Raw genomic sequence first — 12,440 nt, 5'->3', positions numbered from 1 at the left:
TCTCTCTCTCTCTCTCTCTCTCTCTCTCTCTCCTGTTAACAAATGAATGCTTCGAACTTGTTCACTCTATGTTTGCTGGTTCAGACCTACAGGAAGTCGTGGAGTGGAACCAAATATACATATTTATCACTTGCTTGGCTCTATACGAGAAACAAGTTATTAAATAATCAGTATGATATATTACTATTGCTTTAACCATTAGTACAAGCCCAAAGCTGAAGGAATATTTTTCGACAGAAATGCATCTAAGGCAACTTCTGTGCTCGTGAATGCGACGCTGCCACATACACAGGTTGGCTGGACGAGGGTGGTTAAGAACTCCTGTCCGCAATAGTACATATCCTTAAATTTCTGAATTGTTTTGGCACACACTATTTCATTCGGTAGTGCATTCCATTGATCAGTTGCTCTGTTTGGGAAACTAAATTTCCTTACGTCTTTATCACCTCTCTTCTTACGCAGTTTTTTGCAGTGTCCTCTTGCTGATGCTTCCCCATAGGTTAAGTAATCATTTATGTCTATGTTCTCCTTCCCTGATATGCACTTATATAGCATTATCATGTCACCTCTTTTCCTTCTCTCCTGTAGTGTTGGTAGATTCAGTTTATTTAGTCTTTCTTCGTAGCTTAGGTCCCTTAAGCTTGGTATCCATCTTGTAGCGGCCCTTTGAACTTTTTCAATCTTGTCTATGTGCTTTTTGAGATGAGGACTCCAGACTACTGATGCATATTCCAGGGTTGGTCTAATGAATAATGTTATTATCCTTCTTAGCATGTCTTCATTTATGTATGTGAATGCTATTCTCATATTTACAAGCAGTGTATACATGTTCCGTACCTTCTCGCTGATGTGGTCAGCCGGAGATAGTCTGTTATTGATAATCATACCTAGGTCTTTCTCTCTTTCTGATGTGTATAGGGTTTTATTTCCTAACTTATAATCCCAATCAGGTCTTTTTCCACTTTTACCAAACTTGATCACATGACACTTGTCCACATTGAATTCCATTTGCCATGTACTACTCCATTCATGAAGTTTATTTAATTCTTCTTGTAGCTCTTTACAAGAGTCTGTGTTAGTAATTCTTCTTTGTATTTTTGCATCATCTGCAAACATATTCAGATAGCTCTCATTTCCAATGTTACTGTTTATATCATTTATATACACTAAAAACATGATTGGTTCCAGCACTGAACCCTGTGGTACTCCACTAGTCACTTTGGTTCCAGCACTGAACCCTGTGGTACTCCACTAGTCACTTCTTTCCATGATTAGTTTCCTCTTAGTACTATTCTCATTTCTCTTTTTATGAGAAAGTCTTGCATCCAACAAAACAGTTTGCCTCGAATTCCTCCTTGATGGTACAGTTTCCATAAAAGTCTTTGGTGTGGTACTGTGTCAAAAGCTTTCTTGAAATCTAAATAGATACTATCCACCCATCCTTCCCTTTCCTGTATTGTGTTTGTTACTCTGTCATAGTAGCTCAACAGATTAGTAACACATGATTTTCCTTTTCTGAAACCAAACTGTCTTTCTGTTATCATACTGTGTTCTTCTAGATGATTTTCCCAAGCTTTTCTTACAAGCTTTTTTAATACCTTCCTTACAACACTGGTCAGTGATACTGGTCGGTAGTTCAGTGGATTTTGTCTATTTCCTTTCTTGAATAAGGGGACAATATTTGCTTTTTTCCAAATATCAGGTAGTTTACCTTGACTCATGGATTTCTTGAAAATTAAAAATAATGGTTTACTTAACTCCTTTGCACATTCTCGTAATACCCAACATGAAATTTCATCAGGACCACTTGCTTTTCCTCTGTCTAATCTACTTAACTCCTCCTGTATTACTTTTTCTGCTATTTGTATATCTGGTAGTATGTGTGGACATACATGTTCCACATAGTCCCTCTCAAAATTTTTTCCTTCTGTAAAAACTAATTGGAAATTCTTATTTAGTGCTTCACAAATATCTTTCTCTTGTGTATAAGTGATTCCCTCGTCCGTAATGGATTGTATTATATCTTTTACTTTGGTTTTGCTTCTGATATAGCTGTAAAACAGCTTTGGTTGATCACTACTTTTATTTATTATATCCTCCTCAAACTGTTTTTGGGCTTCCCTCCTTATTCTTGTATAATCATTTCTTGCCTGTTTGTAATTATTATACGCCCTTTCACTATTGTGTCTTCTGTATCTATTCCACAACAAATCTCTTCTTTCTTTTGATTTTTTACATTCTGTATTGAACCATTTCTGTATTATTTTCTTATCTGCTTCTTTGTGCTGTGGGATGTACTTCTGGACTCCTATTTCATAAAATTCACAGAATTTTTTATATACAGTATTTAAATCTTGTCTTCTAAGCTCATTTTCCCAATCAACTTCTAAGAAATACTTCTTTAGGTCTTGATAATTTCCCTTTTTATAGTTTAGGCTCTTTTTGTAACTGTCATTGCTGTTTACTATGTCATATGCTATCCTGAAGTTATAATTTAGTACTGCATGATCGCTTTTGCCGAGTGGAGGGTGATATATTAAACTGTCAACATCATTTTCTTGCCTAGTAAATATTAGATCTAGCACTGAAGGTACATCAAGTCCTCTTTTTCTGGTGGTTTCCCTCACATGTTGCGTTAGGAAAAACTCTTGCACGAGATCCAGGAGCTTTTGGTCCCAACAGCTTTCTTGGCTAATTATATCTAGAGTATTCCAATTTATATTTGTATTGAAATCCCCAGTTAGTATAATTCTTTCCGATTTCTCTTCCATTTTCTGTAGTAATGATCTTAAACTATGAATTGTACTCTCTGCCAGGTCCTCATATTCGTCTCTTTCCCATGTGTTTGATCTGGGTGGCATGTACAAATTGGCTACAATTACTTTATCTTCAGATGTGTTGATCTCTACTGCAATCAGTTCTACTTGTGATGGTATATCTAGTTTTATTTCATTGACTTTTAGATTTTTCTTAGTTAATATTATAATTCCCGCTCCTTTTTTTAAATTTCCGTCTCTTCTCCATATATTGTATTCCTCTAAGTTTAGTATGTCATTGGATATCCTTGGTGTTAATTTTGTTTCAGTTAGGCATATTATTTGTGGTTCATTTTCTCTGACATAATCATTTATCTCTAGTAATTTAGATACCATTCCATCCACATTTGAGTACATCAACTTTATCATCTTGTTTATATACTTGTCATGACATGGTTCTACTACCTTCCTCCTTTTTATTCCATCCTGTTTGTGTACCTATGACTTTGTAAAAAAAAAATTCTTCTTCTCCTCTTCTGATCTTCCCTCATTTTTTGTTTTTGCTTCCTCCCTTTTCTCTTTCAGTAATTCCAGTTCCTCTTGTGTTAGGCATCTTTTTATCCATACATTTTTGAACTTCTCTTTTTCCATAAGATTCTTTGCATTTTTTAGTATCTCTTCCACAGTGTTTACACTCTGGAAAGTCACCTTTAGAGGTCTTGTCTTGCTTTTCTAATATTTTCCTAACCTTTTGTGTTCCTCTATGTCTTTACTACAGATTTCCTCTGATACTTCTTTCAGAAAGCTCATTACATTTGCCATCTCCTTTTTGTCTCTTGTGATCTTGTTTTTTACTTCTTCCTCTTCTATACCAGTGATTACTATACTGTAGATTTGTTTATATCTACTGAATCTCTGCCTAACTTTGGATTGTTTTGGATTATTCTTTTCACTTCTTTTTTAATGCTTTTTTCCTCCACCCTTGTTTCTAAGTCTTTCTTTACTTTCACCATTTCAGCATACGTGGTTTCCACATCATTTTTGTAGCTTTGCACAGCTTCATTGACCTGTGTTATCTTCTCCTCAATATCACTGCTCTGGTCTATAAGACTGCTTACTTGCCTAATTGTCTCTGTGTCATTTTTGAACTCTTCCATAACACTCTCGTGATTGACTACTGTACTTGCCATTTCACTCATTTTCTTCCTAAGTGTACTCAATTTCACTGTTAGTTCACTGATGGTTGTGTCTTTTTTATTGGCCTCCCTTCCTAGTTTTTCTATTTCTTCCTTTTGCAAGTGCATCTGCTTCATTATTTCATTAATTTCATTTTTGAAAGCCATTTCTAGCTTGTGTACACGTTCAACCAGTCTATTGTGAGTCTCCACTTCAACCAGTTCTTGGTAGAAATCATCATTTTGTTTTTTACCTTTATCCCTTTTCTTTTCCAAATTACCTTTACTAAAGTATGTATCCATTTTGTAATACTAAAAGAACAGAGTATGTACTTACAGAGTATGTACACTTTCCCCATGTTGCTGTAGTCTAAACAAACCTCAGCTGACTCAGCGCATTTTTTCCTCTTGGTTCTCTTTTCTGTTTGAACAAGCCTTGTTTAAACTTATTATTTTTTTCCTTTTAATAATGAAAAATCATTTAGTCTAACCTGGTACAGAGCTTGACTCATACAAAGATACTAATTTAGGTAATGCCACTGGCCGTGTTGGTTCGGTACGGAGCGCCGATGTCGGACGTCTGCCTCGATTGACTCCCTCTGTGTGTGTGTGTGTGTGTGTGTGTATGTGTGTGTGTTCTTACCTAATTCTAACCTAATTGTATCTTTACCGGAATGAGTCAAGCTCGTACTGTCCCGTGTCTTAAACCATATTTTTCGTACATATCCTTAAAATTGTGAATTGTTTTGGCTCACACTATTTCATTCGGTAGTGCATTCCATTGATCAATTGCTCTGTTTGGGAAACTAAATTTCCTTATGTTTTTATCACCTCTCTTCTTATGCAGTCTTTTGCAGTGTCCTCTTGCTGATGCTTCCCCATAGGTTAAGTAATCATTTATGTCTATTTTCTCCTTCCCTGATATGCATTTATATAGCTTAATCATGTCATCTCTTTTCCTTCTCTCCTGTAGTGTCGGTAGATTCAGTTTATTTAGTTTTTCTTCGTAGCTTAGATACCTTAAGCTTGGTACCCATCTTGTAGCAGCCCTTTGAACTTTTTCAATCTTGTCTATGTGTTTTTTGAGATGAGGACTCCAGACTACTGATGCATACTCCAGGGTTGGTGTGATGAATGATGTTATTATCTTTCTTAGCATGTCTTCATTTATGTATGTGAATGCTATTCTCATATTTGCAAGCAGTGTATACATGTTCCGTACCTTCTCACTGATGTGGTCTGCCGGAGATAGTCTGTTATTGATAATCACACCTAGGTCCTTCTCTCTTTCTGATGTGTGTGGGTTTTATTTCCTAACGTATAATCCCAACCAGGTCTTTTTGCACTTTTACCAAACTTGATTACATGACACTTGTCCACATTGAATTCCATTTGCCATGTATTACTCCATTCATGAAGTTAATTTAATTCTTCTTGTAGCTCTTTACAAGAGTCTGTGTTAGTAATTCTCCTTTGTATTTTTGCATCATCTGCAAACATATTTAGATAGCTTTCTATCTAAATATGTCTATATCATTTATATACACTAAAAACATGATTGGTTCCAGCACTGAGCCCTGTGGTACTCCACTAGTCGCTTCTTTCCATGATGAGTAATTTCCCCATAGTACTGTTCTCATTTCTTTTCTTATGAGAAAATCTTGCATCCAACAATACACTTTGCCTCGAACTCTTCCTTGATGGTACAGTTTCCATAAAAGTCTTTGGTGTGGTACTGTGTCAAATGCTTTCTTGAAATGTAAATAGATACTGTCCATCCATCCTTCTCTTTCCTGTAATGTGTCTGTTACTCTGTCATAATAGCTCAACAGATTAGTAACACATGATTTTCCTTTTCTGAAATCAAACTGTTTTTCTGTTATCATATTGTGTTCTAGATGATTTATCCAAGCTTTTCTTATAAGCTTTTCCAATACCTTGCTTACAACACTGGTCAGTGATACTGGTCGGTAGTTGAGTGGATTTTGTCTATTCCCTTTCTTGACTAAGGGAACAATGTTTACTTTTTTCCAAATATCAGATAGTTTATCTTGACTCAAGGATTTCTTGAAAATTAAAAATAATGGTTTACTTAACCCCTTTGCACATTCAGGTAATACCCAACATGAAATTTCATCAGTACCATTTGCTTTTTCTTTGTCTAATTTGCTTAGCTCCTCCTGTATTACTTTTTCTGATGTTTGTATATCTGATAGTATGTGTGGGCATGCATATTCCACATAATCCCTCTCAATTTTTTTTTCCTCTGTAAAAACTCACTGGAGTTTCTTGTTTAGTGCTTCACAAATATCTTTCTCTTGTGTATAGGTGATTCCCTTGTCCGTAATGGATTGTATTTTATCTTGTACTTTGGTTTTGCTTCTGATGTAGCTGTAAAATAGCTTCGGTTGACCACTACTTTTATTTATGATATCCTCCTCAAACTGTTTTTGGGCTTCCCTTCTTATTCTTGTATAATCGTTTCATGCCTGTTTGTAATTATTATATGCCTTTTCACTATTGTGTCTTCTGTATCTATTCCACAACAAATCTCTTTTTTCTTTTGACTTTTTACATTCTGTATTGAACCATTTCTTTATTTTCTTTTCTGCTTCTTTGTGCTTTGGGATGTACTTCTGGACTCCTATTTCATAAAGTTCACAGAATTTTTTATATATAGCATTTAAATCTTGTCCTCTAAGCTCCTTTCCCCAATCAGTTTCTAAGAAATACTTCTTTAGGTCATGATAGTTTCCCTTTTTATAGTTTAGGCTCTTTTTGTAACTTTCATTGCTGTTAACTATGTCATAGGCAATCCTAAAGTTGCAATTTAGTACTGGATGGTCGCTTTTGCCGAATCGAGGGTGATATATTAAATTGTGAATATCGTTTTCTTGCCTAGTAAATATGAGATCTAGCATTGAGGGTACATCGAGTCCTCTTTTTCCGGTGCTTTCCCTTACATGTTGCGTTAGGAAAAACTCTTGCACGAGATCCAGGAGCTTTTGGTCGCAACAGCTTTCTGGGCTTATTATATCTAGAGTATTCCAATTTATATTTGTGTGTGTGTGTGTGTGTGTGTGTGTGTGTGTGTGTGTGTGTGTGTGTGTGTGTGTGTGTGTGTTCTTACCTACCTAATTCTTACCTAATTGTATCTTTACAGGAATGAGTCAAGCTCGTACTGTCCCGTGTCTTAAACCATATTTATCGTACATATCCTTAAATTTCTGAATTGTTTTGGCACACACTATTTCATTCGGTAGTGCATTCCATTGATCAATTGCTCTGTTTGGGAAACTGAATTTCCTTACGTCTTTATCACCTCTCTTCTTATGCAGTTTTTTGCAGTGTCCTCTTGCTGATGCTTCTCCATATGTTAAGTAATCATTTATGTCTATTTTCTCCTTTCCTGATATGCACTTATATAGCATTTTCCTGTCACCTCTTTTCCTTCTCTCCTGTAGTGTTGGTAGTTTCAGTTTATTTAGTCTTTCTTCGTAGCTTAGGTCCCTTAAGCTTGGTATCCATCTTGTAGCGGCCCTTTGAACTTTTCAATCCTGTCTATATGCTTTTTGAGATGAGGACTCCAGACTACTGATGCATATTCCAGGGTCGGTCTAATGAATGATGTTATTATCCTTCTTAGCATGTCTTTATTTATGTATGTGAATGCTATTCTCATATTTGCAAGCAGTGTATGCATGTTCCGTAACTTCTCGCTGATGTGGTCAGCCGGAGATAGTCTGTTATTGATAATCATACCTAGGTCTTTCTCTCTTTCTGATGTGTATAGGGTTTTATTTCCTAACTTATAATCCCAATCAGGTCTTTTTCCACTTTTACCAAACTTAATCACATGACACTTGTCCACATTGAATTCCATTTGCCATGTACTACTCCATTCATGAAGTTTATTTAATTCTTCTTGTAGCTCTTTACAAGAGTCTGTGTTAGTAATTCTCCTTTGTATTTTTGCATCATCTGCAAACATATTCAGATAGCTCTCATTTCCAGTGTTACTGTTTATATCATTTATATACACTAAAAACATGATTGGTGCCAGCACTGAACCCTGTGGTACTCCACTAGTCACTTCTTTCCATGATGAGTAGTTTCCTCTTAGTACTGTTCTCATTTCTCTTTTTATGAGAAAGTCTTGCATCCAACAAAACAGTTTGCTTCGAATTCCTCCTTGATGGTACAGTTTCCATAAAAGTCTTTGGTGTGGTACTGTGTCAAAAGCTTTCTTGAAATCTAAATAGATACTGTCCACCCATCCTTCCCTTTCCTGTATTGTGTTTGTTACTCTGTCATAGTAGCTCAACAGATTAGTAACACATGATTTTCCTTTTCTGAAACCAAACTGTCTTTCTGTTATCATACTGTGTTCTTCTAGATGATTTACCCAAGCTTTTCTTATAAGCTTTTCTAATACCTTCCTTACAACACTGGTCAGTGATACTGGTCGGTAGTTGAGTGGATTTTGTCTATTTCCTTTCTTGAATAAGGGGACAATATTTGCTTTTTTCCAAATATCAGGTAGTTTACCTTGACTCAAGGATTTCTTGAAAATTAAAAATAATGGTTTACTTAACTCCTTTGCACATTCTCGTAATACCCAACATGAAATTTCATCAGGACCACTTGCTTTTCCTCTGTCTAATCTACTTAACTCCTCCTGTATTACTTTTTCTGCTATTTGTATATCTGGTAGTATGTGTGGACATGCGTGTTCCACATAGTCCCTCTCAAAATTTTTTCCTTCTGTAAAAACTAATTGGAAATTCTTATTTAGTGCTTCACAAATATCTTTCTCTTGTGTATAAATGATTCCCTCGTCCGTAATGGATTGTATTATATCTTTTACTTTGGTTTTGCTTCTGATATAGCTGTAAAACAGCTTTGGTTGATCACTACTTTTATATTTTATATCCTCCTCAAACTGTTTTTGGGCTTCCCTCCTTATTCTTGTATAGTCGTTTCTTGCCTGTTTGTAATTATTATACGCCCTTTCACTATTGTGTCTTCTGTATCTATTCCACAACAAATCTCTTCTTTCTTTTGATTTTTTACATTCTGTATTGAACCATTTCTGTATTTTCTTATCTGCTTTTTTGTGCTGTGAGATGTACTTCTGGACTCCTATTTCAGTGAGGTTGGATGGTGAGGATATGGAGAATGTGAGTGCATTCAAGTACTTGGGTAGTTTAATGAGTAAGGATGGAACTTTGGGGGATGGAGTACGTGAGAGGGTACAGCAGGGAAGGAAGGTTGTTGGTACACTGAAAGCAGTGATGAGAAATAGGGAGGTGAGTATGGAAGTTAAGAAGTCACTGCATGATGGTATTGTGATCCATACCCTGACGTATGGAAGCGAGGCGTGGACCTTGCAAGAGGGGAACAAGTCAAGAGTGAGAGCAGTGGAAATGAGTTACTTGAGAGGAGCATGTGGAGTGACGTGGAGGGACAGGTTGACGAATGAAGAAGTGAAGGAACGTTGTGGGGTAGATGTGGATGTGGTTGTGAAGATTAGGAGAAATACACTGAGGTGGTTTGGACATGTGGAGAGAATGAAGAATGAAAGACTGACTAAGAGGGTGTATGTAGGTGAGGTGGAGGGAGGGAGAGGGAGAGGTAGACCGAGGATGAGGTGGAGGGATGGAGTTGAGAGGTATATGATGGAGGGGGGGGTGAGTTGGGGGAAGGGTAGTCAAATGGTGCGTGACAGAGTGACTTGGAGGCGTTTTGTCTGCGACCACCCTTTGCGGGATTAGGGCGTCGGGCTATAGATAGATAGATAGATAGATTTAAATCTTGTCCTCTAAGCTCATTTTCCCAATCAACTTCTAAGAAATACTTCTTTAGGTCTTGATAATTTCCCTTTTTATAGTTTAGGCTCTTTTTATAACTGTCATTGTTGTTTACTATGTCATATGCTATCCTGAAGTTATAATTTAGTACTGCATGATCGCTTTTGCCGAGTGGAGGGTGATATATTAAACTGTCAATATCATTTTCTTGCCTAGTAAATATTAGATCTAGCACTGAAGGTACATCAAGTCCTCTTTTTCAGGTGGTTTCCTTCACATGTTGCGTTAAGAAAATCTCTTGTACGAGATCCAGGAGCTCTTGGTCCCAACAGCTTTCTTGGCTATTTATATCTAGAGTATTCCAATTTATATTTGTATTGAAGTCCCCAGTTAGTATAATTCTTTCCGATTTCTCTTCCATTTTCTGTAGTAATGATCTTATACTCTGAATTGTACTCTCTGCCAGGTCCTGATATTCGTCTCTTTCCCATGTGTTTGATCTGGGTGGCATGTACAAATTGGCTACAATTACTTTACCTTCAGATGTGTCGATCTCTACTGAAATCAGTTCTACTTGTGATGGTATATCTAGTTTTATTTCCTTGATTTTTAGATTTTTCTTAGTTAATATTATAATTCCTCCTCCTTTTTTTAAATTTCTGTCTCTTCTCCATATATTGTATTCCTCTAAGTTAGTATGTCATTGGATATCCTTGGTGTTAATTTTGTTTCAGTTAGGCATATTATTTGTGGTTCATTTTCTCTGACATAATCATTCATCTCTAGCAATGTAGATACCATTCCATCCACATTTGAGTACGTCAACTTTATCATCTTGTTTATATATTTGTCATGACATGGTTCTACTACCTTCCTCCTTTTTCTTCCATCCTGTTTGTGTACCACTTTCGTACCTGCAATCCTATTACTTTGTAAAAAAAATTTCTTCTCCTCTTCTGATCTTCCCTCATTTTTTGTTTTTGCTTCCTGTGTGTGTGTGTGTGTGTGTGTGTGTGTGTGTGTGTGTGTGTGTGTGTGTGTACGTACCGCATCCAAGCAAGGTACAAATAGCATAGCCTGGATCATTACAGAAACACCAGTTACAGCCGTCAACCGTGAACTCTGAGCCTGGCACACAATCAGCATCAGGGGGCAATCCCGCGAAGGGGTCATCATTATCTGAAAGGAAGATGGTACGGAGTTAAACAGAAAGTTTTAGTTAGGCAGTGTTACTATGAACAAGCGAGCAAAGCGAGCGACAGATGATTACTCGCAGTTAAGTTTGGAAATGAGCGGCCTGACCCGACCCGACCGTCAGGCTAAGCAGAAGCGGATAATAATGATAATAATAATAATAATAATAATAATAATAATAATAATAACACTAACAACACCAGCAGCAACAACAACAACAGTAATAATAATAATAATAATAATAATAATAACCGTAACTAAAGTCCCCCAAAAGAGGGGAATCACACCAGCCGCGAGCCACAGCTCACAAACTGACCTGGCCTACTTTCACCAATTTCGAACTCCTAGGAGATTTTCATCCCTACTATTGACCTGTAAAATTTTGTGATATCTTGATTGTTTGCGAAGTTATCGTGGTAACAGACACATTTACCAAATTCACCAAATTCGATCTCGTAAGAGATTTTCATCCCTACTACACACCTGGAAAATTTTGCAATGATATCTTGAGCAGTTGCGAAGTTACCGTGCTTACAGGTACACACACAGACAGACAGACAAATTGAAAGCAATGCAAGCTTCGCTATCGCGGCTGGTAATACTTAGTAGGAGTAAATGCAGCGTTCAAGCCATGTTTACTCTCAGTTAAGTTTGGAAATAAGTGGCCTGACCAAACCCGACCGTCAGGCTAACCAGAGGGTAATAACTGTACTCCTATGTGAAGTAGACTTGACATTCTTTCTGCATGTGATACTTTCAGTCAGTAAATTTTTTGTCAACTACAAACTCATCCATAAAGGCGTGGCAACCCCTTGGAATCTCCAGTTTTCCAAGGCAGTGTTCGGCTGTAATAGGTGAACGTCTCAGTTACCACATTAAATTTTTAAAGTTTTTCAGTCATAACACTGAGCTTCTTGGCTTCAACTCTAGCAATTTAATATCTGAGATTCTGCCTATAACCTCATATCACAGGGAAATTGATAGAACATGACGTTCGCTCGCTCGTCAAGCGCTCAGAAAGCAAACTATACTGATAATTACAATTATTATTATTATTATTATTATTATTATTACTACTACTACTACTGACCTGGGCAGGCGGATACAAGGCCCATCATCACCACCAACACCAGGACGCTCCCGTGTAACCCCTTCATCACCAGTAATAGTAGTAGTTGTGGTGGTAGTGGTCGTGGTGGTAGTGGTAGTGGTAGGGAATGACTAACCTCTCCTCACCCCAACACCTGGTAAACTGTATGTACACCACCCATACACACCACACCCACACCAGTTGCCGTCGCTCGCCACTCACTTTATTATTCACCATGAAGGCTGTCTTACTTAACAAAAAAAGAATCTCCTTCACGCCGCCTTACACAATAATTATTTAAATATTTTCAAAACATGTAACAAAGTAAAAGTGAGAAATGTGGAGCCGAAGAAAAGGAGGAAATGAAATCTATCTATCTATCTATCTATCTATATCTATCTATCTATCTATAATA

The 12,440-nt window shown here is 36.9% G+C and overlaps 1 protein-coding gene across 1 annotated transcript in view; it reads right to left on the bottom strand.

The window, feature by feature from the left end:
* LOC145395438 (uncharacterized) overlaps positions 1 to 12,168 on the bottom strand; it is a 79,272-nt gene extending 67,104 nt beyond the window's left edge. Inside the window, exons 1-2 of the mRNA XM_080269042.1 lie at positions 12,026 to 12,168; positions 10,789 to 10,920 (exon numbers count right to left, since the gene is read on the bottom strand). Coding sequence (XP_080125168.1) covers positions 10,789 to 10,920; positions 12,026 to 12,092 — 199 coding nt within the window. The 5' untranslated portion in view covers positions 12,093 to 12,168. The remainder of the gene's footprint in view (positions 1 to 10,788; positions 10,921 to 12,025) is intronic.
* Positions 12,169 to 12,440: the final 272 nt, after the last annotated feature.

This window comes from Coenobita brevimanus, chromosome 31, assembly GCF_032717465.1.
Source record: "Coenobita brevimanus isolate Jiangsu-jjx chromosome 31, ASM3271746v2, whole genome shotgun sequence".
Classification (NCBI taxonomy): domain Eukaryota; kingdom Metazoa; phylum Arthropoda; class Malacostraca; order Decapoda; family Coenobitidae; genus Coenobita; species Coenobita brevimanus.
Note: the sequence above shows the minus strand (reverse complement) of the source record. Positions and strands in the feature narration are given on the sequence as shown.